This window comes from Pristiophorus japonicus, chromosome 11, assembly GCF_044704955.1.
Source record: "Pristiophorus japonicus isolate sPriJap1 chromosome 11, sPriJap1.hap1, whole genome shotgun sequence".
Classification (NCBI taxonomy): Eukaryota; Metazoa; Chordata; class Chondrichthyes; family Pristiophoridae; genus Pristiophorus; species Pristiophorus japonicus.
In genome coordinates this window covers 149208501-149235968 of record NC_091987.1, presented here as the reverse complement: position 1 = coordinate 149235968, position 27468 = coordinate 149208501, and the positions used below count along the sequence as shown (strand labels likewise).

At 48.3% G+C, this 27468-nt stretch overlaps 1 protein-coding gene across 1 annotated transcript in view; it reads left to right on the top strand.

Annotated features, from left to right (window-relative positions):
• Positions 1 to 1194: 1194 nt before the first annotated feature.
• Positions 1195 to 27468, top strand: part of tnfsf11 (TNF superfamily member 11) — a 75202-nt gene continuing 48928 nt past the window's right edge. Inside the window, exons 1-2 of the mRNA XM_070892787.1 lie at positions 1195 to 1338; positions 23017 to 23172. Coding sequence (XP_070748888.1) covers positions 1195 to 1338; positions 23017 to 23172 — 300 coding nt within the window. The remainder of the gene's footprint in view (positions 1339 to 23016; positions 23173 to 27468) is intronic.

Genomic DNA, 27468 nt, shown 5'->3' with positions numbered 1-27468 from the left:
TTTATAATTTTTTAACTGGAGAATGTGATCTCTGAAAAGAGCCACAATATAGCAAGATTAATTTTAGATTACTTCAAATTACCTGGTCTGTGGTGGCACATTATTACTCTCAATCTCACACAATGACAGCACACACAATCATCATCATCATAGGCGGTCCTTCGAAATGAGGATGACTTGCTTCCACGCCGAGAACAGATGAGTTCACAGGTGTTTCAATGATATTCCGGATCCTGAACTACATCCTGAAGGCTGGAAGATGCCTGTGCGTAGATTTTTTTAATGTGTGGTGACCGTTGCACACCAGCCACCACACGGGCTTGACAGAGCTAGGTCTTGGACGGTGGCAAGGGTTAACCAGGATGACTGGAGACCAGCTCTGCTGCATGGACCTAGTGCACACACATATCACAGTGTGGGCTGGTCTGTGCTGTACAGTACAGTACATTATAGAAAACCCTTAGAAGTTAAAGCTAGTCTTAAAATGAGTGATTCTTTGATTCATTGTTAAGTAGACATATGCTGTTCACCTCTTTCTTCAGAGACGCTCTGGGCTTGGAGCGACCACTTCTCATTCTGTTATCCATGGTAGGATGACTGTTGCAGGGTCCAACGCTGGTAACCAGACCAGAGAGTACTACAAACACACAATAAAAACACACTCACAATGACAACACACTGACACACACACAAACACAAATGGCAACACTCTCCCACACACAATGACAACACACTCTCTCTCTCTCACACACACAGACACACAATGACAACACATTCTCTCTTACACACACACAGACTCTCTCACACACACTGACAACACACACACACAATGACAACACTCACACACAATGACAACACTCTCTCTCTCTCTCACACACACACACACACACACACGAAGCTGTGTGTATTGTTGGGAGGAATATGTCTGTGCGAGGAGCCCCGGAGGCAGGGTTGTTACCCAGGCAGTGCCCCCTGTCAGTATGCCTGGTGTTGGGCTCCGGGCCACCAGTGGCCCCAGGTCCGGATACTGAGCAGTGCGGGCGGTGTTTGCGCTCCGGGTTGAGTGCCCGGTGTGTGGGAGAGTGTGTGGGCTGTGCCGGGCTTTGCTGATAGGCCGGCTCCCTCTCTCCCTCCCTCCCCTTGGGCTGGGGAAATCCTCTCTCCCTCCCTCTCTCCCTCACTCTCTCACGGCCCATGGCAGACCCGGCCGCTCGGATGGCCAGCCGGGGCTCCCCGCCTCCCGCTGCCGGTCTGCTGGCCCCTGTGCTGTGTGTCAGCGCGCTGCAGCTCGCCATCACCGTCGGCTTCATTTGCTACTCCCAGGGCCACTGGCTGCAGGTAGGTGTCCGGCCGGCTCACAGTCCTGCCTAGTTATAGCGCCTTTCGCAGCCTCGGGATGTCCCAAAGCGCTTCACAGCGCTTTAGGAATTACCATCATTAGCCCGAACTTAAGATTGGAGAATTCAATTTCTGATTTGTTTTTTTGTTGTTGCAAGAAACAAAGACACTGTCAAATTCTCACAGGTCGTTTGCTGGGGAAAAAATGTAAAATAAAATGCTCAGAATGCAGTTCTTCTTCACAAAGCTTCTGTTGCTGCACTTATGTAAAACAAACCCGAAAGGCTTGCATTTCTATAGCGCCTTCACGACCACTAGACGTCCCAGAGAGGTGAGAGAGAAAAATGAAAGGCTTAAAGAGAGAGAGAGAGACAGAGGACCAGGAGAGGGAAATAAAGAGAAAGAGTGAGGGAAACTGATTGTGAGAGGAATGGGACAGAGAAAGATAGAATGAAAGAACATCTTGCATTTATATAGCGCCTTTCGTGACCTCAGGATGTCCCAAAGCGTTTACAGCCAATGAAGTACTTTATTAGAATATTGTCACTGCTGTAATGTAGCAAAAACCATCATTAGCCTGAACCTCAGTTTTGAGAATTCAATTTCCAATTTCTTCCAAAGTTTTTTTTGTTGCAAGAAAACATTTTTGGCCACGATTGTGCGCAGTTTTTTGGCAGCCAAACGTTTTTAGGTGTGAAATCCTCCGTTACCAACTTTCGCCAACATTTGTACGCCGGCACCAACCATGTGCGCCAGTTTAAAAAATGCTGCCGCAGACACGAGTGAAAATGGGCTCGGGCGCTGTTTTTGTGCCGTTAGGCGATTTTGGCTGGCCACGATTTTTTTCAGCGCGGCGCACACTGCGCAAAAGTCTAGAAAAAAAATCATCACTGAATTTAAGGAAATCGGCGCGGCGCACAAAAGGACATTGGGACCATGCAAAATGCATGAATTTTTTTTGACAGGGTATTCTGAAAATAACTCGAAAAGTAATTTCCGAGTTTTTGGAGCGAGACAATTTAATAAACAAATGTATAATTTTTTCGGAGGGATATGAATTAACTTTGCTGGGTTCTTTCTCGCCCGAATCGCGACTGTCCATCCCAACACAATCGTGCTTGGCCGGGCGAGAGGCACAGGTCGGGAGAGTGCTGGTCGGGCCGGATCGCAAGCTCGGCCGGACACAAGCACCAGAGCCCGGGCTGCTATTGATGCCGAGCGCCGAGTTGTTGTGCTTGTGTCCGGCCGAGCTTGCGATCCTGCCTGGCCGGCACTCCTTCGACCCATGCCTCGAGCTCGATCAGCATCCGAAACGGGACGTTTTGTACACAGGCACAACAAGCTAGAAATGACCATTTGTCACAGGTGACCCAAGATAATCACTGTACAAACAAACAAACCCATGCACAGATCAGGGTGTGGTCTGATCTAGGGCGTCACCCAGCCTTGTGGAGCAAAACGAAGGGGAGAGGTGTCGGTGATTTAAATATTTATCTGCATAATAACAATAATAATGGCCACAATTTTTAGCATGCCTGATGTGATAAGGGCGTTGGCCATACCTGGCATGCACATGCAGAGGCGATGAATAATTCAATGCCGATATCGGGGTGCCAGATTGATGGTGAGGTTGCCTTACCCTCAGCGAGTCTATAGGGAGAGGCGTTTGTACCTGCAACTGAGTGAGGCAGACTGCGTTCACAGGCTGCGATTCAGAAAGGAGGTCATCACTGAGACCTGCCCTGGTGCAAGGGTCAAGGATGTCTCGGAGCGGGTGCAGGACATTCTGAAATGGGAGGGAGAACAGCCAGTTGTCGTGGTGCACATTGGTACCAACGACATAGGTAAAAAAAGGGATGAGGTCCTACGAAACGAATTTAAGGAGCTAGGAGCTAAATTAAAAAGTAGGACCTCAAAAGTAGTAATCTCGGGATTGCTACCAGTGCCACGTGATAGTCAGAGTAGGAATGGCAGGATAGCGCAGATGAATACGTGGCTTGAGCAGTGGTGCAGCAGGGAGGGATTCAAATTCCTGGGGCATTGGGACCGGTTCTGGGGGAGGTGGGACCAGTACAAACCGGACGGTCTGCACCTGGGCAGGACCGGAACCAATGTCCTAGGGGGAGTGTTTGCTAGTGCTGTTGGGGAGGATTTAAACTAATATGGCAGGGGGATGGGAACCAATGCAGGGAGACAGAGGGAAACAAAAAGGAGACAAAAGCAAAAGACAGAAAGGAGATGAGGAAAAGTGGAGGGCAGAGAAACCCAAGGCAAAGAACAAAAAGGGCCACTGTACAGCAAAATTCTAAAAGGACAAAGGGTGTTAATAAAACAAGCCTGAAGGCTTTGTGTCTTAATGCAAGGAGTATCCGCAATAAGGTGGATGAATTAATTGTGCAAATAGATGTTAACAAATATGATGTGATTGGGATTACGGAGACGTGGCTCCAGGATGATCAGGGCTGGGAACTCAACATTCAGGGGTATTCAACATTCAGGAAGGATAGAATAAAAGGAAAAGGAGGTGGGGTAGCATTGCTGGTTAAAGAGGAGATTAATGCAATAGTTAGGAAAGACATTAGCTTGGATGATGTGGAATCTATATGGGTAGAGCTGCAGAACACCAAAGGGCAAAAAACGTTAGTAGGAGTTGTGTACAGACCTCCAAACAGTAATAGGGATGTTGGGGAGGGCATCAAACAGGAAATTAGGGGTGCATGCAATAAAGATGTAGCAGTTATAATGGGTGACTTTAATATGCACATAGATTGGGCTAGCCAAACTGGAAGCAATACGGTGGAGGAGGATTTCCTGGAGTGCATAAGGGATGGTTTTCTAGACCAATATGTTGAGGAACCAACTAGGGGGGAGGCCATCTTAGACTGGGTGTTGTGTAATGAGAGAGGATTAATTAGCAATCTCATTGTGCGAGGCCCCTTGGGGAAGAGTGACCATAATATGGTGGAATTCTGCATTAGGATGGAGAATGAAACAGTAATTTCAGAGACCATGGTCCAGAACTTAAAGAAGGGTAACTTTGAAGGTATGAGGCGTGAATTGGCTAGGATAGATTGGCGAATGATACTTAGGGGGTTGACTGTGGATGGGCAATGGCAGACATTTAGAGACCGCATGGATGAATTACAACAATTGTACATTCCTGTCTGGCGTAAAAATAAAAAAGGGAAGGTGGCTCAACCGTGGCTATCAAGGGAAATCAGGGATAGTATTAAAGCCAAGGAAGTGGCATACAAATTGGCCAGAAATAGCAGCGAACCTGGGGACTGGGAGAAATTTAAAACTCAGCAGAGGAGGACAAAGGGTTTGATTAGGGCAGGGAAAATGGAGTACGAGAAGAAGCTTGCAGGGAACATTAAGGCGGATTGCAAAAGTTTCTATAGGTATGTAAAGAGAAAAAGGTTGGTGAAGACAAACGTAGGTCCCCTGCAGTCAGAATCAGGGGAAGTCATAATGGGGAACAAAGAAATGGCAGACCAATTGAACAAGTACTTTGGTTCGGTATTCACTAAGGAGGATACAAACAACCTTCCGGATATAAAAGGGGTCAGAGGGTCTAGTAAGGAGGGGGAACTGAGGGAAATCTTTATTAGTCGGGAAATTGTGTTGGGGAAATTGATGGGATTGAAGGCCGATAAATCCCCAGGGCCTGATGGACTGCATCCTAGAGTACTTAAGGAGGTGGCCTTGGAAATAGCGGATGCATTGACAGTCATTTTCCAACATTCCATTGACTCTGGATCAGTTCCTATGGAGTGCAGGGTAGCCAATGTAACCCCACTTTTTAAAAAAGGAGGGAGAGAGAAAACAGGGAATTATAGACCGGTCAGCCTGACCTCAGTAGTGGGTAAAATGATGGAATCAATTATTAAGGATGTCATAGCAGTGCATCTGGAAAATGGTGACATGATAGGTCCAAGTCAGCATGGATTTGTGAAAGGGAAATCATGCTTGACAAATCTTCTGGAATTTTTTGAGGATGTTTCCAGTAAAGTGGACAAAGGAGAACCAGTTGATGTGGTATATTTGGACTTTCAGAAGGCTTTCGACAAGGTCCCACACAAGAGATTAATGTGCAAAGTTAAAGCACATGGGATTAGGGGTAGTGTGCTGACGTGGATTGAGAACTGGTTGTCAGACAGGAAGCAAAGAGTAGGAGTAAACGGGTACTTTTCAGAATGGCAGGCAGTGACTAGTGGAGTGCCGCAAGGTTCTGTGCTGGGGCCCCAGCTGTTTACATTGTACATTAATGATTTAGACGAGGGGATTAAATGTAGTATCTCCAAATTTGCGGATGATACTAAGTTGGGTGGCAGTGTGAGCTGCGAGGAGGATGCTATTAGGCTGCAGAGTGACTTGGATAGGTTAGGTGAGTGGGCAAATGCATGGCAGATGAAGTATAATGTGGATAAATGTGAGGTTATCCACTTTGGTGGTAAAAACAGAGAGACAGACTATTATCTGAATGGTGACAGATTAGGAAAAGGGAAGGTGCAACGAGACCTGGGTGTCATGGTACATCAGTCATTGAAGGTTAGCATGCAGGTACAGCAGGCGGTTAAGAAAGCAAATGGCATGTTGGCCTTCATAGCGATGGGATTTGAATACAGGGGCAGGGAGGTGTTGCTACAGTTGTACAGGGCCTTGGTGAGGCCACACCTGGAGTATTGTGTACAGTTTTAGTCTCCTAACTTGAGGAAGGACATTCTTGCTATTGAGGGAGTGCAGCGAAGGTTCACCAGACTGATTCCCGGGATGGCGGGACTGACCTATCAAGAAAGATTGGATCAACTGGGCTTGTATTCACTGGAGTTCAGAAGAATGAGAGGGGACCTCATAGAAACGTTTAAAATTCTGACGGGTTTAGACAGGTTAGATGCAGAAAGAATGTTCCCAATGTTGGGGAAGTCCAGAACCAGGGGTCACAGTCTGAGGATAAGGGGTAAGCCATTTAGGACCGAGATGAGGAGAAACTTCTTCACCCAGAGAGTGGTGAACCTGTGGAATTCTCTACCACAGAAAGTAGTTGAGGCCAATTCACTAAATATATTCAAAAGGGAGTTAGATGAAGTCCTTACTACTCGGGGGATCAAGGGTTATGGCGAGAAAGCAGGAAGGGGGTACTGAAGTTTCATGTTCAGCCATGAACTCATTGAATGGCGGTGCAGGCTAGAAGGGCTGAATGGCCTGCTCCTGCACCTATTTTCTATGTTTCTATGTTTCTAACTAATCAGGGCAGACATACGGCCAAGAAGTGTGTTGTGTACGTAAATAAACAGACAACTTAACTGTGTCCTTCATGGCAACAACTCAAAAAGGTGTCCCAAACCAGCATGAACCAGAATGTTTAAAGCAAGTGTGAATAGCTCCCGGACGGTCCTAATGCCCGTCTAGTTAGCTGTATCGAAAGAGTATGAACACAACATATTTCCCGCCTTTTGAAAACACAGTCTATGAACAGTCAAAGTCCTTGAGATAGCCAGGCCGCGTTCTGATATGCTGAGACCGGTGTGGAGCTTGTGGTGTTTGATCGAGGGTTTCGGTTGGGAAACAGAACGGTGCCTCTGTTCCATCCTGCTGGTCTGTTGGTCTGTGAGTTGGGATCCGTCTACGAGTGTTCCATCGAGTTCCATCATTGAGCTCGTAGGTGTGAGGGCTGAACTTTCACCTGATCTGTTTTGGAGGTGGAAGTGAAGATGCAAGCTTATGACTACTGTCATGTGTTCAACTGTCATTGTAATCCATGTGTAAACTGACCTAAGTTGTACACTGTGAGAACACTGACCACTAGGTGGTGAACTTGTGGGAGACACTCCTAACCTGGACTTTCAGGTATAAAAGGGGAAGCTCCACCCATCTTCTCCACTTCAGTGCTGGCTAATAAAGGTTACTGGTCACAGAGTGACCTTCTCTCTAGTATGGGCCTCGTGTATTTGTACTGTATAGTAAGGACATACCATTGGCGATGAGAAACTGGGATTTAAACCACACGAGCATGGCCACGAGCAGCACAGATGAGAGGTACTTATGTTGGCGATGATTGGGATGATTTTATTGAGAGACTACAGCAAAGTTACGTCACTAATGGCTGGGACAGGAGTCGGCCGACAAACGCAGGGCTCATCTCCTGATGGTTTGTGGATCCAGGACCTTCTAGCGCCAGAGCAGCCGGCGGACAAGACTTTTGAAGAGCTCAGTAAGTTGTTCGGGGAACACTTTAAACCGGCGAGCAGAATGCACATGGCGAGACACCGGTTTTACACGCATCGGCGGCGAGAAGGGCAAAGCGTTCCAGACTTCGTGGCAGACCTCCGGCGACTGGCGAGCCTATGTAAGTTCTCAGATGCATGCAGAGCGGAGATGCTGCGAGACTTTTTTATTGAGGGCATCGGGCACGCTGGGGTTTTCAGGAAACTGATTGAGACCAAAGACTTGACCCTGGAAACAGTGGCTTTGATGGCCCGGACAATTATCTCAGGGGAGGAAGAGACCAGAATGATGTTTGACAAAAATCTTGGTTTAAATGCAGCAAATGGACAGGGAGTCAACATTGTTAACGCGGCACACAGTTCTCCAGGCAGACAGAGGCAATCGGACATGCCCGGTTAGGGCATGTAGTTGAACACAAAGGGGAATTCAACAGAGACAATGGCTAGCTGAACGGCGATTCATGCCATCACAAGGGACAATGCTGCCAGTAGTGGGGCCATCAACACCTGTCAATGGTGCGTTTAAGGTCAGTTACACAGTCAGAGACGATCGACTGGTAATGGACCTTTTGTTTCCAACAACGGCTCATGTTGGAGGTGTGGAGGCAAACATACAGCCAGAGCTTGCAGGTATCAGCAATATATCTACAGAAATTGCAACATCAGCGGTCACTTGGCGCGTATGTGCAGGAAGCCTGCAGCCAGGTTGATGTACGAGGAGGACGGGCCCGATGTAAGCCCTATGAGGCCAAATGGACACTGGGGGAAATCGCTGGAAGCTGAAGTTCAGCGAGTTCATGTGGAGCACATATACAGTTCATACACCAGGACGCCACCGATAATGATGAAAGTGCTCCTCAGTGGCACCCCAGTATCAATGGAGCTAGACACGGGGGCAAGCCAGTCCCTGATGAGTATCAAACAGTTCGACAAGTTGTGGGCGTCCAAGGCCAGGAGGACATAAATTATTGCCGATTGACGCACAGCTACGAACATATACAAAGGAGATCATTCCGGTGCTAGGCAGCGCCATGGTAGTCGTGACCCACAAAGATGCGGAGAACAGGTTGCCACTCTGGATTGTCCCGGGGGACAGTCCCGCACTACTGGGGAGGAGTTAGCTTGCTGTCATGAACTGGAAATGGGGCGATGTCAATGCAATTTCTTCTGTGGAGCGAATATCATGCTCACAGGTCCTGGACAAATTTGACTCACTATTTCAACCTGGCATTGGCACTTTCATGGGGACCAAGGTAGTGATTCACATAAACCCGGACGCCAGGCCAGTACACCACAAGGCCAGAGCGGTGCCGTACGTGATGCGGGAAAAGATAAAATGCGAATTGGACCGCCTGCTAAGGGAAGGCATCATCTCGCTAGTCGAATTCAGTGACTGAGCAACCCGATTGTGCCGGTGCTCAAGACGGATGAGTCGGGCAGGATATGTGGTGATTACAAGGCCCCATCAATCGGGTGTCACTCCAAGATTAGTACCCGCTACCGAGAGTGGAGGACCTCTTTGTGACGCTATCCGGTGGCAAACTTTTTTCAAAATTGGACCTGACCTCAGCTTACATGATCCAGTAGCTGGCGAGTGAGTCGAAGAAGCTGACCACCATCACAACACAGAAGGGGTTGTTTGAGTACAACAGATGTCCGTTCGGGATTCGCTCAGCCGCCGCGATCTTTCAACGAAACATGGAAAGTCTCCTCAAGTCGATTCCAAGGACGGTGGTTTTTCAAGACGACATCCTCATCACGGGTTGCGATACTGAAGAACACCTCCACAACCTGGAGGAGGTGCTACGCAGGTTGGACCGGGTAGGTCTGCGACTGAAAAAGGCGAAGTGCGTCTTCCTAGCTCCAGAGGTAGAATTCCTGGGAATGAGGGTAGCAGCAGACGGGATCAGACCTACTGCATCCAAAACATAAGCGTACCAGAGAGCACCCAGACCCTGTAACACGACGGAGCTGCGTTCGTTCCTGGGGCTCCTGAACTATTTTGGTAACTTTCTTCCCAAATTGAGCACGCTTTTAGAGCTGCTACATGTGCTCCTACGCAAAGGTCGCGAATGGGTCTGGGGGGACAGCCAGGAAAGGGCTTTTGACAAAGCACGCAATTTGTTATGCTCTAACAATCTGTTAAGGCTATATGACCCATGTAAGAAACTTGTGTTAACGTGCGATGCGTCGTCCTATGGTGTCGGGTGTGTGTTGCAGCATGTTAAAGCCAAGGGTCAGTTACATCCGATAGCTTATGCCTCCAGAAGTCTGACCCAGACAGAAAGGGGCTACGGGATGGTAGAAAAGGAAGCGCTTGCATGTGTATATGCAGTAAAAAAAAATGCACCAGTACCTGTTTGGCTGGAAATTTGAGCTGGAGACAGATCACAAACTCCTAACGTCCCTTTTGGCCGACAACAAGGCCATAAATGCAAATGCATCAGCCCACATACAGAGGTGGGCATTCACGTTAGCCGCCTATGATTATACAATTCGGCACAGACCGAGCACTGAAAACTGCGCCGACGCACTCAGCAGGCTCCCACTAACCACCACTGAGGGGGCAACCAAGCATGCTGCTGAGATGGTCATGACTGTTGAAGCTTTCGAAAACGAAGGCTCACCTGTGACAGCCCGTCAGATCAAAGTCTGGACAAATAGAGACCCACTACTGTCTTTAGTCAAGAAATCAGTCCTGAATGGGGACTGGGCTGCCACGTACGGGGCATGCCCTGAGGAATTTAAACCATTTCACAGGCACAAGGATGAACTCTCGATTCAGGCCGATTGCCTACTATGGGGAAACCGAGTAGTCATGCCCCAGATGGGCAGAGAGGCGTTCATCCGAGAACTCAACAATGAGCACCCGGGCATTGTCATGATGAAGGCATTGCCAGGTCACACGTTTGGTGGCCAGGGATAGATGCAGACCTGGAACTTTGTGTTTGCAGGTGCAACACGTGTGCCCTTGGTCCTGGCCCGCCAAGCCATGGTCACGCATCCATGTGGAATACGCAGGTCCTTTCATGGGAAAAATGTTTTTGGTTGTAGTAGACGCCTACTCCAAATGGATCGAGTGACATTCTCAATTCAAGCACATCCTCTACCACGGTAGAAAGTCTACGGGCAATGTTCGCCGCCCATGGTCTACCGGACGTCTTGGTCAGCGACAATGGCCCGTGCTTTACAAGCATTGAATTCCAGGACTTCATGGCAGGAAATGGTATCAACCATGTCAGAGCGGCTCCATTCAAGCCGGCCTCAATCGGCCAGGCGGAATGAGCAACGCAGATAATCAAACTGGGATCTCAGAATCCAAGGGGGTTCCCTCCAAAGCCACTTATCACGCCTCCTGTTGGCCAATGGATCTCGACCACACTCGCTCACAGGGGTTCCATCCGCAGAGCTGCTAATGAAAAGGATGCTCAAAATCAGGTTATCCCTTATACACCCCACCATGAAAGAAATTGTTGAGAGCAGGCGCCGGTCACAATGTGACTACCATGACGGGAATGCAAGAGCGCGATGTATTGATGTCAATGACCCTGTCTTTGTCCTCAACTACGCTGCAGGGCCCAAATGGCTCGCAGGCACTATGATTGCCAAAGAGGGGAATAGGATTCTGGTAGTTAAACTTACCAATGGACAAATCTGCCGTAAACACGTGGATCAAACAAAAAGGATGTTCAGCAACCCCATAGAAGAAGCAGAGGAAGAACACGATGTAGAGTTCACTCCACCACAGGTGACTGAACACCGGAACCAAGTAGAGGAGAGCTCAGTCACTGTGGGCAGTCCGGACAGGCCTGAGATACTGCAAACAGCAGACACTCAGGCCAGCGCCCAACAACCGGAGCCCCAACTCAGGCGCTCTACAAGGGAGCGTAAATCACCAGAGAGACTTAACCTGTGATCCCAATAAGATTTGTGGGGGGTGGGGGGAGGTGATGTCATGTATTCAACTGTCATTGTAATCCATGTATAAACTGACCTAAGTTGTACACCGTGAGAACACTGACCACTAGGTGGTGAACTTGTGGGAGACACTCCTAACCTGGACTTTCAGGTATAAAAGGGGAAGCTCTACCCATCTTCTCCACTTCAGTGCTGGCTAATAAAGGTTACTGGTCACAGAGTGACCTTCTCTCTAGTATGGGCCTCATGTGCATTTGTACTGTATAGTAAGGACATATCAACTACGGTTTGGGCGCTTAACTCTGACCCAATCTCCATTCTTTAGTTGGGGCTTTTGAACACGTTTTGTGTCAGTGTACGACTTCACTTTTTGTTGGCGTTCCAAAATCTGGGATGCGAGTGTGGTTATCTTCATGCTAGGTTTGGCCGGGGGTTTGAGAATGTCCAGTAGCCGGCGAAGATTCCGCCCAATCATGGGCTCAGCGGGTGTCTTCCCCGTTAGCGTGTGCTTTGTCGAACGGTATTTGCGGAGAATGGTTTAAACCACTTCGTCGAATGTTTGGCCTGTTGCGAGGTTGGCTTTCAAACCCTCTTTGATGACGCGGTTAAATCGTTCAACACCTCCATTGCTTTGAGGATTGTACCGAGCAGTAAGTCGATGCTCGATAGCATGATGAGTGAGGAAATCCGCGAACTGGTCGGACACAAACTGTGGTCCATTGTCAGTGATTATCACCTCTGGGAGGCCCCACTTTGTGAACATACGCTGCAGAATAGTGAAGATCATTGATGAGGTCACTGAATTTGTAGCGATTTTGGACCATTTGGAATGCAGGTCATGTACTACAACAAGGAAACGCTGGTGCTGTGGAGCTGCTTCAACTGGACCGAAGATATCCAACTGATGTTGTTGCCATGGCCATGGAATGGGCTTCATTGGCGCTGGTCAGATGTTTGCCACCTTTTTGCTCAGACTGCATGCTTCGCAGTGCGAGACAAACTCCTCGATGTGAGTGTCAGTCCCAGGCCACCATACTGAATCGCAACATCTCTGCTTCATGTGGATAATGCTAGTGTGTCCATTGTGTGCCAATGAGAGAACGTGTTGTTGAAGCGACTTGGGAATTACTGCTCTATCACCACGAGCTCGACAGCCATCGTTCCAAATTGCAAGTTCATCGCAAAGTCTGTGGAAGGTTTTCACCTCTTCCGGAATTTGCTTAGGCCACTCAGTCTGGAGGAAGTGGCATACGTGCTGGAGCGTAACATCACTCTGTGATTCGGTTTTGAGTTTGTTGCAGGAGATAAGGTCTCTGATGGCCTGAGTGATGATCGACGTGACATGTGTGTAATCATCTGTGAACAAGTCAGCACCAGAGTCCGAAACAGGTGTCGAGCGGCTGAGCATGTCAGCTACGTAGTTGCGACTGCCTGCGATGTAGTGTACATCAAAGTTTAATGATGAAAGTGATCTGACCATCGGCTGATTCGTAGTGGTCTGTGCCCAGATCCAGTTGTAGCGAGTTGCATAGTTAGCGCTTGGTGATCTGTATGGAGGGTAAGTTTCCTGCCATAGAGGTAGACGTGCCAGCGTTCACATGCGTAGATGCAAGCGAGTGCTTCGCGTTCCCCTGTAGAGTATTTAAGTTCTGCAGACAAGAGCGTATAAGAGGCGAAGGCGACTGGGCATTCCAGGCCGTCAATCCATTGTGAGAGCACAGCACCCATGGTGGTGACACACGTAGTGGCATTCAGATCAAAGTGTGCGAGGATAGGAGGGGATGTGATTTTCTCCTCAAGCATGGTGAATGCCTGAGCCTGGGAATCTGTCCATTCCCAAGGACGTCCTTGCGCATCAACTTGTGAAGTGGTTTGGCAATATGCGCGTAGATAGAAGCTTCAGATAGAAGTTGCAAGTGCTGAGGAACGATGAAAGTTCTTTGATGTTGGTAGCCTCCTGCATTCGTTGGATCGCGTCAATTTGTGCTGTGACTCTGTAGCCCAGAAAGTTTATTTCTCCAGCAGCGAATGTACACTTATCGGCATTAAGTGTAATGTTATGAGTAGCAAGTCGAGCCATAACTGCGTGAAGTCGCTGGTCATGTTCTTCCATGGACAACGATATCGTCAAGCAGATTGAGGGCTCCCTCTATGCTAGCAGGCATATAGTTGTGACAATCTTCTGAAATACACTTGGTGCAGAAGATAGTCTGTAGGGCATGCGTTGATACTGATACAGACCATCATGTATTGTGAATGCCGTGAGCGGTTTGCTGTCCTCTGCTAGTGGTATTTACAGGTAACTGCGGTGCACGTCGAGTTTCGTAAAAACTATTGAGCCGTGAAATTCTGAAGACAGTTCGTCGATGGTAGGAAGAGGGTACTTGTCGGGGATGAAGGCCTGGTTGACCTCTTTCAGGTCAATGCATAGGTGGATCTCCCCATTTTTATGCCAAGCAATAAATAAATTTGAGATCCAGGGAGAGGAGTCGATGCTTTCAATGATTCCCTGAGATTCGAGTTACGTTAAATTTGCGGATACTTGGTCGTGAACCGCGAATGGGAGACGCGAAGTCGCTGCGTAACCAGTTTGACGGAAGGGTCAATGCGGGGACGATGGAGGAATTTTGTTGTCACTCCAAACTCTGAAGATTGAAGGATACTGCTAGTACAAAATAATGTTAAGATGTCTAATAATGTTAAAAAGACAAATTTAAAAGCATTGTATCTGAATGCACGAAGCATCTGTAGTAAGGTAGACGAATTAACAGCGCAAATAGATCTAAACGGATACGATATTGTTGCAATTACGGAGACATGGTTGCAGGGTGACCAGGGTTGGGAACTGAATATCCAAGGATATTCGATATTTGGGAAGGACAGGCAAAAAGGAAGAAGAGGTGGTGTGACATTGTTAATAAAGGATGAAATCAGAGCAATAGTGAGAAAGGATATTGGCTCAGAAAATCAAGATGTAGAATCAGTCTGGGTGGGGCTAAGGAGCACCAAGGGGCAGAAAACATTGGTGGGAGTTGTCTATAGGCTTCCAAACAGTAGTGGTAGTGTTGGGGATGGCATCAAACAGGAAATTAGAGATGCATGTAGCAAGGGTACTATAGTAATCATAGGTGATTTTAATCTACAAATAGACTGGCCAAACCAAATTAGTAATAATACTGTGGTAGATGAATTCCTGGAGTGTGTACGAAATGTTTTTTTAGATCAGTATGTTGAGGAGCCTACTAGGGAACAGGCTATCCTAGATTGGGTATTGTGTAATGAGAAGGGGTTAATTAACAGTCTTGTTGTGCGGGATCCTTTAAGAATGACTATAACATGATTGAATTTCTTATTAAAGGGAAGTAGTCCAATCCGAAACTAGTGTCCTAAATCTAAACAACGGAAACTACGAAGGTATGAGGAATAAATTGGCTATGATAGATTGGGAAGATTCATTAAAAGGCATGACAGTGGATAGGCAATAGCTAATATTTAAGGAACGAATGCATGAATTGCGACAGTTATACATCCCTTTCTGGCGCAAAAACACAAAAGGAAAAGTGGTCCAACCATGGCTAACAAAAAAAATTAAGGATAGTATTAGATCCAAAGAGGAGTTATACAAAGTTGTCAGAAAAAGTAGCAAGCCTGAGGATTGGGAGCAGTTTAGAATTCAGCAAAAAAGGACCAAGAGATTGATTAAGAGGGGAAAAATATGGTATGAGAGTAAACTTGCAAGGAAAATAAAAATCGACTGCAAAAGTTTCTACAAGTACGTAAAAAGAAAAAGATAGTGAAGACAAATGTAGGTCCTTTTACAGACAGAAACGGGAGAATTTGTAATGGGGAACAAGGAAATGGCAGAACAATTAAATAAATACTTTGGTTCTGTTTTCACAGAAGAGGACACAAATAACTTCCTAGAAATGCTAGGGAACCAAGGGTCTAATGAGCAAGAGGAATTAAAGGAAATGATTATTAGTAAGAAAGTAGTGCTGGAGAAACTAATGGGACGGAAGGCCAATAAATCCCCAGGGCCTGATGATCTGCATCCCAGAGAAGTAGCCATGGGAATAGTAGATGCATTGGTTGTCATCTTCCAAAATTCTATAGATTATGGAACAGTTCCTGCAGATTGGAGGGTGGCAAATGTAACCCCACTATTTCTCTTGCCCCCTTTGATGAAAATTGTATCTCTCCATTGTGATACTTTTCTTTGCCCCAAAATATTTCTCCTGGGCACTTACTGCTTTGTCGTAGGACTCCGTGTCTTTGATTTGGCCAAAGATGCGTTAGCCTTCGGTGCCGAGGCAGTGGATAAGTATTACACGGCGGCAAGGTGGTGTTACGTTGTCGCCATCTAACACACTCGCCGTGATGTAGGTAGAAAACTTTTTTATCCATCTCGGCCACAGAATTGGAGGGTCTCCGAATGTGGAGAGGAAAGGCGGGGACCGGGGGAGAGTCGGGAGGTTAATTTGGTTCATCCTCATCGCCAAATTATGTTGTGTACGGGTAAATAAACAGACTAACTGAAACAGGAGTAAGGTAACTAACTGTGTCCTTTATAGCAACTCCCAAAATGGTGTCCCAAACCAGCATGAACCAGAATGTTTACAGCAACTGTGAATAGCTCCCACAGGGTCCTAATGCCTGTCTAGTGAGCTATAACAAACAAACAGAGTATGAACACAACAAAGTGGAAGGAGGACTGCCCTATCTGTAGAAATAAAGGTAACAGTGGCACTTGCTTTCTATGCTATGGACTGAACTCCGAGATTCGACCTGGGATATTTCACACTTTGAACCCGGTGATTGGATTGGTGTTACCTTACCAAGCAACCCGATTTGGAACATTGTGTCGATGAATTGTAAAGTATCTGTTTTGTTTGGTGTTACTCGCTGTGGGTCAAGTTGTGAACTTTCTAACGTGTGAACTTTCTGTTAATAAAACCATGACTTGGGAAGCACATTGTCCAGAGGTCTTTAAGATGATAAAGGGCTTTGATAGGGTAGATGTAGAGAAGATATTTCCACTTGTAGGGGGGGGAATCCAAAAACTAGGGGTCAAAAATGTAAGAATAGTCACTAAAAAATCCAATAGGGAATTCAGGAGAAACATTTTCATCCAGAGAATGGTGATAATGTGGAACTCGCTGCCTCATGGAGTGGTTCAGGCGAATAGCAGAGATACATTTAAGGGGAAGCTTGATCAGTACATGAGGGGGAAAGGAATAGAAAGGTCTGTTGATGGGGTGAGATGAAGCTCGTGTGGAGCATAAACACCGGCACTAACCTGTTGGGCTGAATGGCCTGTTTCTGTGCTGAAAGCACTGCGGCACGCACCGTTATTACTGCGCAAACCGGCCCGCAACTTGTGGCGAGGAAGAGATTCCCCGTGTAATGCAAATCACCACAAGTTGCTGGACTATTGTGCCACTTGTTATTAGTTTCGTGGAAACAGCAGCTTGCCCTTAACCTACTCACGATGTTGTTGGATTTGCACATTAATTGCCCATTAAACTTGCCACAGAAAGTTAAGTCTAGTAATTAGCAGTGTAACTACCCTTTTAACGATGTGATAATTGTTAATGACTGCCAATCAACCTCTCTGGCCCAGAAAGTGAACAATTAAAAGTGTGGAGTTTCATTCCTTCAGGTAATGAATTGTAATTGGAGATTTTTTTTTTAAATGTCAAATTTTACATTCTTATATTTTTTTATTTTCCTTTCTGTCCCTTTTTTCTCTCTTTTATTGCAATCTCTCTTTCCCTCTCTTTATTTCTCTTTCTGTACCTAATGTGACTTTAATTCACCTTCCTTCTCTGTCATTCCTCTGTTTTTTTCCCAATCCTTCAATCTCATTGCTTAAGGAGGCACACTGTTGGCCCTGTTACCAGCTCACACTTGCACCAAGTTAGAGGGCAAACAGATTTGGAGCTGAGGGAAAACGTCGAATGAATCAGGCACACCACGAGATGCACTGTGGCAAATTCTGACCCATGTAATCATGGAATGTTATTCCAACAATGGGGCAGAAATTCGGCCGCGCCTCTGTTGCGGTGGTAACCCAGGCCGAGCGGTACTTTTAGCGCCTTGAAAAAGTCTGTATTACCCGCCCAGAAATTTGTCAGAATCATTCGAAGAGCTGACAGGGGCGCTAAATCAGCCATTGTACACCAGAGCTGGGGGAACGCTAACGCAAATGGCAGCACTAAATTTAACCAAGTCATTGCGCATGCGCGAAACTCCGATTCAAATCTCGGGAAAAGCCGAGTCTTAAAGGCATAGTAATGCACCTGTTAAAGTTTTCAAAATCACTTTTTCTCAAGGTGAGCTCTTATTTCGGTCTGCTGCTGCAAACTTGGAGGCTCACGCACCGTGCTGTGTGTAAACGGTGAACTGACTGTAACCTCCGAGGGAAGTGCTTCCTTATCCCTTTAAGTAGCCGCCAGTTAATGACTCTGCAAGTCTGCACCGGCTGTTTTTACTGATGTTGTTATTGGTGGGCGCTCAATGAGGTGCACGCACCGAATTTACCGACCGGGGCGCAAGCATGCGTATTACACCAGGAATATGTCACGATCGGAGCGATCATCAGCAGCCGGGCGCTAATAGTTTACTCCCCCGGTGAACCTCGAATGAATTTTCGATTGGGGCGCTAAATGCTGCCCACCCGGCTGGTAACCTCTTACGTTCCCATTAACGCCATCTCTGGCTGCTAACTGAAGTGTTACCAGAAATCCAGCCCGCCATATTTAAATAAGAAAGCAAGAACTTGTTTATTTATAACCTCAAGATGTGCCAAAGGTCTCACAACCAATGAATTATCTTGAAGTGTAATCGCTATATTATAGCGAAACTCGGCAGCCAACTTTCACACAGCAAGATCCCACAAAAAGGAGTGAGATAAATAAAGACTTGCATTTATATAGCGCCTTTCACGATCACCGGACGTCTCAAAGTGCTTTTTGGTGATGTTGTTTCTGGGGGAGAAAATTGGTCAGGTCATCAGGGAGAACTTCCTGCTCATTGTATGGTGTTGTGGGATCTTTTGCATCGACCTGAAAGGGGCAGATGGTGCCTCGGTTTAACATCTCATCTAAAGGCACTTTCAGAACGGCACTGAAAATATCAGCGATTTATCGTAAATTTGAGGGATGCAACTAATTTCCTGTCATTTGTGTCATAGTAACACCGGTTGTTGGGAAATAAAGAAGTAAAGAACTTGGATTTATATAGTGCCTTTCACTACCACCGGACGTCTCAAAGCGCTTTGCAGCCAATGAAGTACTTTTGGAGTGTAGTCACTGTTGTAATGTGGGAAACGCGGCAGCCAACTTGCGCACAGCAAGCTCCCACAAACAGCAATGTGATAATGACCAGATCATCTGCTTTTTGTTATGTTGATTGAGGGATAAATATTGGCCAGGACAATGGGATAACTCCCACTGCTCTTCTTTGAAATAGTGCCATGAGATCTTTTACGTCCACTTGAGAGAGCAGATGTGACCTCAGTTTGACATCTCATCTGAAAGACGGCACCTCCGACAGTGCAACACTCCCTCAGCGCAACACTCCCTCAGCACTGCCCCTCCAACAGTGCAGCGCTCCCTCAGCACTGCCCCTCCAACAGTGCAGCACTCCCTCAGTACTGCAACTCCAACAGTGCAGCACTCCCTCAGCACTGCATTGGAGTGTCAGCCAAGATTTATGTGCTCAAGTTCTTGGAGTGGGACTTGAACCCACAACCCTCTGATTCAGAGGCGAGTGTGCTAACCACTGAGCGAGGGCTGACAGGCACGCTACAACAACAACTTGCATTTATAAAGCACCCTTAATGGTCTAAAATCTTCCTAAGGCGTTATGAACAGAATCTGACACCGAGCCACTTTAGGAGATATTAAGGCAGATGACAAAAGCTTGGGCAAAGAGATAGGTTTCAAGGAGCATCAGAAAGGAGGAGCGAGAGATAGAGAGGCGGAGAGGTTTAGGGAGGGAGTTCCAGAACTTGGGGCCTAGGCAACAGAAGGCACGGTCACCGATGTGGAGCGATTAAATTCGGGGATGCTCAAGAGGACAGGATTAGAGGAGAGGTTGTGGGGCTGGAGGATGTTACAGAGATGGTGATGGAGGGATTTGAAAACCAGGACGAGAATTGTAAAATTGAGGCGTTATCGGACTGGACATCAATGTTGGTCAGCAAGCACGGGTGGTGAGTGAACAGGACTTGGTGTGAGTTAAGACACGGGCAGCAGAGTTTTGGATGAGCTCAGGTTTATGTAGGGTGGAATGTGGGAGACCGGCCAGGAGAACGTTGGAATAGCCTACAGCAGGAAGGTGTAGCAGTAAGAGCAAGGGCGATGCTCGGTATCCACGAAGCATTGCAGATGAGTGTAGCTTGGTGAGAGTTGAACAGACTGTTATTTGTGAGCTGAGACCACAGTCAGTGAGGGCAGAATTGGAAGTCCGAACTGGCAACGAATCTGAAGAAAATACTACCCGTCTAATTTTACATCTAACGCAGATTGTGCCAGTGACCGCACCGAATCACCGTCAGCGTCCGCACCAAATCACCGTCAGTGACCGCACCGAATCACCGGGAGTGACCGCACCGAATCACTATCAGTGACCGCACTGAATCATCAGGAGTGTCCGCACCAAATCATCGTCAGTGACCGCACCGAATCACTGTCAGTGACCGCACTGAATCACCGGGAGTGACCGCACCGAATCACTATCAGTGACCGCACTGAATCATCAGGAGTGTCCGCACCAAATCACCGTCAGTGACCGCACCGAATCACTGTCAGTGACCGCACTGAATCACCGGGAGCATCCGCACCGAATCACCGTCAGTGACAGCACCGAATCACCGGGAGTGTCCGCACCGAATCGCCGTCAGTGACCGCACCGAATCACCGGGAGTGTCCGCACCGAATCGCCGTAAGTGACCGCACCGAATCACCGGGAGTGTCCGCACCGAATCGCCGTCAGTGACCGCACCGAATCACCGTCAGTGACCGCACCGAATCACCAGGAGTGTCCGCACCGAATCATCGTCAGTGACCGCACCGAATCACCGGGAGTGTCCGCACCGAATCACCGGGAGTGTCCGCACCGAATCGCCGTCAGTGACCGCACCGAATCACCGGGAGTGTCCGCACCGAATCGCCGTCAGTGACCGCACCGAATCACCGTCAGTGACCGCACCGAATCACCAGGAGTGTCCGCACCGAATCACCGTCAGTGACCGCACCGAATCACCGGGAGTGTCTGCAGTGAATCACCGTCAGTGACCACACCGAATCACCGGGAGTGACCGCACCGAATCGCTGTCAGTGACTGCACCGAATCACCGGGAGTGTCCGCACCGAATCACCATCAGTGACCGCACCGAATCACCATCAGTGACCGCACCGAATCATCGGAAGTGTCCGCACCGAATCACCGGGAGTGTCTACACCGAATCACCGGGAGTGTCTGCACCGAATCACCGGGAGTGTCTACACCGAATCACCGGGAGTGTCTGCACCGAATCACCGGGAGTGACCGCACCGACTCACCGTCAGTGACCGCACCGAATCACTGTCAGTGACCGCACCGAATCACCAGGAGTGTCTGCACCGAATCACCGAGAGTGACCGCACCGAATCACCGTCAGTGACCGCACCGAATCACTGTCAGTGACCGCACCGAATCACCAGGAGTGTCTGCACCGAATCACCGAGAGTGACCGCACCGAATCACCGTCAGTGACCGCACCGAATCACTGTCAGTGACCGCACCGAATCACCAGGAGTGTCTGCACCGAATCACCGAGAGTGATCGCACCGAATCACCGTCAGTGACCGCACCGAATCACCGTCAGTGACCGCACAGAATCACCGGGAGTGACTGCACTGAATCACCGAGAGTGACCGCACCGAATCACCGTCAGTGACCGCACCGAATCACCGTCAGTGACCGCACAGAATCACCGGGAGTGACTGCACTGAATCACCGGGAGTGACCGCACCGATTCACCATCAGTGACTGCACCGAATCACCGTCAGTGACTGCACCAACACCTAGGAATACCGGTGGCACTTTATGCGAGTATTAACATGCTGCAAATGAGTGCAATGATGTACCAACGCCAGGCACATTGGGGTCATTTTAATCCATCGGGGAACTGATGGGATTGATGGAAGGCTGGTTTTATACTCCACCTGATTTTACTCTCTATTTTATTCGTTTGTGGGATGTGGGCATCACTGGCAAGGCCAGCATTTATTGACCATCCCTAATTGCCCTTGAGAAGGTGGTGGTGAGTTAGCTTCTTGAACCGCTGCAGTCCGTGTGGTGAAGGTACTCCCACAGTGCTGTTAGGGAGGGAGTTCTAGGATTTTGACCCAGTGACGATGAAGGTAACGGCGATATATTTCCAAGTTAGGATGGTGTGTGACTTGGAGCAGAACGTAGAGGTAGTGGTGTTCCCATGCGTTTGCTGCCCTTGTCCTTCTAGGTGGTAGAGGTCGTGGGTTTGGGAGGTGCTGCCGAAGAAGCCTTGGCGAGTTGCTGCAGTGCATCTTGTAGATGGTACACACTGCAGCCACGGTGCGCCGGTGGTGGAGGGAGTGAGTGTTTAAGGTGGTGGATGGGGCACAAAAAGGAAGTAACAGAAAATAATGTAATAGAAGGTGTGTAGTTCCCTGACTGACGGGTTGGGTTAAAATAACCCCATTATTGCGGAGTAAATGGATCGCGTGCGCTCGCCAAATCGAACTGAAGTCAGGATGCCAGCACTTTGAAATCAGTTCAGAAAACCACAACATTCCAGCTTTGCATCAGACTGAAACAACTCAGTTGTGGAATCTCCCCTGCAGTCGCTTCATCCCAGGGAAGCAATGAAAGGGAACCCAGGTATAAGATTGTACACAGTGTCACAGAACGCAGTGCTTGATTAAAGGCCTTGGTACAGATTAAAGACACCTCTGAATGACTTCCCACTCTAGCCCACTCAAGTAAATGTAATGAAGTGAATTAATTTCCCTTAAACCACCACTGTCCAATCTTCTTACCTAAAAGGATCCATGAAATGTACTTGTACCACAGGACCCAGCTCTGTGGGATTGGAGTAGGTGGCTTATGTGAAGAAAAACACCAATAGAGATCTGATGGGCCAACTGGCCTATTTGGAAGACGACCAGGGGAGTAATCCCCGGCGTCCTGGCCAATATTTATCCCCCAATCAACATATCTGGTCATTATCACATTGCTGTTTGTGGCAGCTTGCTATGCACAAATTGGCTGCTGCATTTCCCACATTACAACAGTGACTACACTCCAAAAGTAGTTCATATCACATTTTGTTGATAAAACAGTATAATCCTCTAACTCGCTCCAAGCAATGCCAAGGGTGATCTCCTGGTTCTACTTGTGCATCTTTCTCATTCATTCAATCCATTTGTTAATGTCGATGAAAACTGCATGTGCAGTGTTTTCCAGCTGTAAGATGCCATTGGGTTAACACTCCCGCCTTCCTTTACAGAAAGACGTCAGCGGGATCTCGGGAGAATTCCTGCAGTGCCTGAGACTGGTCTCCAATCATAGCAGTAGTGCCCCGAGACTGTCCGAGGTGAAAGGGCAGGAGGTCTCCGAGTCTTGTTCACAACTGCTGCAAGAACTGAAGCAACTTGTTAACCAGGTGAGAAGTCTAGACTCCTGCCGCAAGCATCTTTACCAGAGCTGCGAGTTTCTGAGGTTTTGTGTTGTGTCATTTGATTAATGGTTCAGCTGCCTCACTGAAAGGGTGCGATCGCAAGGCTCTCGTAGTAGTGCCGCTGATCTCATCGCTGTTTTGGGACGAGAGGATTAGTCTGCCTCCTGTATTTAGTTTGTACTGTCACTTGGCTGTGTCAGGCAGGACTCGCTGGGCAGAACTCCCGCTTCTTGATTCCGAAGGCTGTGGGTTCACATCCCACTCCAGAGACTTGACACTCTGGTGCATGTAATGTATTTGCTTAAGAATCCATACATTGCTATTAAGATCGAGTTTGTTGATCAGAAAAAGGTTTATCAATCACACTACACATTACCAGTTCATCCACCAGGCTCACAACCACCTGCCTCATCGTGGATCCGCCGAACCCAACTGGCTGGGGTTTTATTGAGTCTTGTGAACATCACGTGACTGGCTAAGCCACTCCCAACTCAACAGCTCGACAACTATTTTGTTGCAACGTAAATCAAGTGCCCCCTTTTGGCAAGGGCACTAGAAGCCACAAATTAATGTTTTGAACTTTAACGAAACCTTAAATCAAATTAAAATTTGGTTGCCGGGGTGATGCTGTGCTCCAGACCCTCCGGCGCCCACCTCTGGCGGAAGGCCGCAAGCGCACAGGTGGACATCGCGTGCTCCATCTCCAGGGACACCCTGGCTTGGATGTAACAGAGGAAGAGAGGCAGGCAGGGGGCTGAACAACCCCCTCGACCACCGCCCGCTGCCTGGACCGGCTGATGTCCCCCTTGGCCGTGCCCAGGAGCAGTCCTACGAGGAGGTCCCTCGGTCCTACCCGCTCCCCTCTGCACAGGGTGCCCAAAGATCAGGAGTGTGGGACTGAAGTGCAGCCAGAAATTGAGGAGCAGCCCCTTCAAATAGTGGAACAGGGGCTTCAACCTCGTACATTCAATAAAAACATGGAACACGGACTCCTCTAGACCGCAGAAATTGCAGGTGGCCTGGGAGCCCGTGAACCAAGTTTAAAAATTTATTGCACGGGACAGCTCCATGCACCACCCTCCAGGCCAAGTCCCCAATAAATAAAGGGAGGACTCCCGCGTAGAGTGCACTCCATTGGGGACCCTCGCCTCCTCCAGAAGGCAAGATGGTGCGCCATGGCGTGTCCGGACAGCAGACGAGGATGACAAGGTTGAGAGTGTGTAGGAGCAGCCCGTACAGGAAACCCCTCCGCGCAGAACTGAAAGGCACGGAGGGGATTTCCCCGAGGCGGCTCAAGTTGTAAGGCGTCGGCTCCCGAGGGAGGTTTCGGGGCTTGGCTCAACAGCTTTGCAAATTTGTGAGCATACTCACAGGTGCATACATTACAATGTAGTACTGAGAGAGTGCTGCACTGTCGGAGGTGCCGTCTTTTGGATTGAGGCCCCACCTGCTCCCTCAGGTGGATGTAAAAGACACTATTTCGAAGAGGAACGAAGAAGTTCTCCCTGGTGTCCTGGCCAATATTTATCCTTCAATCGCCTTCCATAAAACAGATTACCTGGTCATTATCACAGTACTGTTTGTGGGAGCTTGCTGTGTGCAAATTAGCTGCTGCATTTCCTACATTACAACATTGACTGCACTTTAAAAAGGTACTTCATTTGCTGTAAAGCACTTTGGGACATTCTGAGGTGAAAGCTGGTATTTTTTGGGTAATTGTGTGCGGACTGCAGGGATTGGAGCGGAGAAGGAGTGATGGGGCTGACACCAGTTGTATAAAAGGGTACAGTGGAGGTGAATTTATTCATCATCGCGGGTCACAAAGCAGCTACAACTATTTTAGTTGAACCTGTAAATCAAATGCCCCCTTATTAAAGGGGCACTAAAACCGACAAATTAAACAAATTAAACTTTAAACGGTCAAGTTAAAATTTGGTTGCCGGGGGTGATGATGCACTCCAGTCCCTCCGGCGCCCACCTCTGGCGGAAGGCCATGAGTGTACCGGTGGACACCGCGTGCTCTTTCTCCAGGGACACCCGATGTTTTGGATTCTCTTACTGATTTGTATCAGGCACTTGCAGTGGGCGCTCAGTCACAGTTTGGGACACCTCCAAACCCGTAGCGTGCCCTCCCCTTTAACGGAAGGGGGCGGGCCCTTGGACGGGTCAGTGCTGTGCGGAGAGGCCACACGGCGCTCTGAACTTCGTCCGGGTAGTGCCTCCCGAGCCAGCCCCGACAGGAAGTGGAGTGTCCGACATTGCTCTCCACGTCCTATCAGGGGCGGTGACCCCAATTTAGGTCGCGGGGTGTGACCTCTGAGCCAGGCACGGGATGTACCGCCCCGCAAAGGTTACCGCCCCCAAACGGGGCGCTCCGGAATTTTGCCCCCTTCCGCCCTTACCTCATCAACTCCCCAACCCGCCCTGTCTCTCCCCCCGCTCCCTCATCCCCCCCCCCCCACACCGGCCTCTTCCCCCACCCCCTCCTCCCTCCACCCCCGGTCTTACCGCCTCCCGCCCCGGCTCTCCCACCCTCCTCCCCCACCCCACAGCCTCTCCCGCTGCCACCACCCCTGACCTCCCCCACCATATACACGTCTGCTTTGCAGGTTTGAGAGAATGGCTCTCTCAGGTCACGATCCTAAGACCCAGCCTATAGTGTTAAAGGGGCGAGAGCAAAAGGCTCCTTAACATTCAGCTGCTTCTGAGGTGTTTGAAACTATGAATTCCTGCGAGCTCCCTTGCTGGTATCTGCCAGGACTGCTGTCCACACAGTACTTACTGCATTCGAGAACTTCCACTACATCTGGAGGTCGTGAGCCTCGGCAGTTTCCCGTTGACCGATAGCTGCAGTGGGTCAATCCTGGGGTCATCGAGGAGAAAATGACCCCATGCTACGAGCACTCAATGAGGGTTCTGATGGAGCGCTGTGTTGTCAGGAGTGATATCTTTCAGATGGGAAGTTCAAGTGAGCTCCCAACCTCTTGCTCAGGTGGATGTAAAAGATCGCATGGCAGTATTTGAAGAGCAGGGGACTTCTCCCAGTGTCCCGGCCAACCATTCATCATCATCATAGGCAGTCCCTCGAAATCGAGGAAGATTTGTTTCCATTCTAAAAGTGAGTTCTCAGGTGGCTGAATAGTCCAATGCGGGAATTACAGTCTCTGTCACAGGTAGGACAGACAGTCATTGAGGGAAAGGATGGGTGGAGAAACTGGTTTGCCACATGCTCCTTCCGCTGCCTGCGCTTGATTTCTGCATGTTCTCGGTGACGAGACTCGAGGCGCTCAGCGCCCTCCCGGATGCTCTTCCTCCACTTAGGGTGGTCTTTGGCAAGGTGCCGGTGGGGATGTTGCATTTTGCGTTTAAACTAATATGGCAGGGGGATGGGAATCTATGAAGGGAGACAGAGAGAAGTAAAATGGGGGCAGAAGCAAAAAGTAGAAAGGAGATAAGGAAAAGTGGAGGGCAGAGAAATCAAAGGCAAAATCAGAAAGGGCCACATTACAACATAATTCTAAAAGGACAAAGTGTTAAAAAAACAAGCCTGAAGGCTCTGTCTCTCAATGCAAGGAGCATTCGTAATAAGGTGAATGAATTAACTGCGCAGATAGCTGTTAATGAATATGATGTAATTGGAATCACGGAGACATGGCTCCAGGGTGACCAAGGCTGGGAACACAATATCCAGGAGTATTCAATATTTAGGAAGGATAGACAGAAAGGAAAAGGAGGTGGGGTAGCGTTGCTTGTTAAAGAAGAGATTAACGCAATAGTAAGGAAGGACATTAGCTTGGATGATATGGAATCTATAAGGGTGAAGCCACGGAATACCAAAGGGCAGAAAACACTAGTGGGAGTTGTGTACAGACCACCAAACAGTGGTAGTGAGGTTGGGAATGGCATCAAACAAGAAATTAGGGATGCGTGCAATAAAGGTACAGCAGTTATCATGGGTGACTTTAATTTACACATAGATTGGGCTAACCAAACTGGTAGCAATACAGTGGAGGAGGATTTCCTGGAGTGTATAAGGGATGGGTTTTCTAGACCAATATATCGAGGAACCAACTAGAGAGCTGGCCATCCTAGACTGGATGTTGTGTAATGAGAGAGGATTAATTAGCAATCTTGTTGTGCGAGGCCCCTTGGGAAAGAGTGATCATAATATCTTAGAATTCTTCATTAAGATGGAGAGTGATACAGTTAATTCAGAGACTAGAGAAAGGTAACTTCGATGGTATGAGACGTGAATTGGCTAGGATAGACTGGCGAATGATA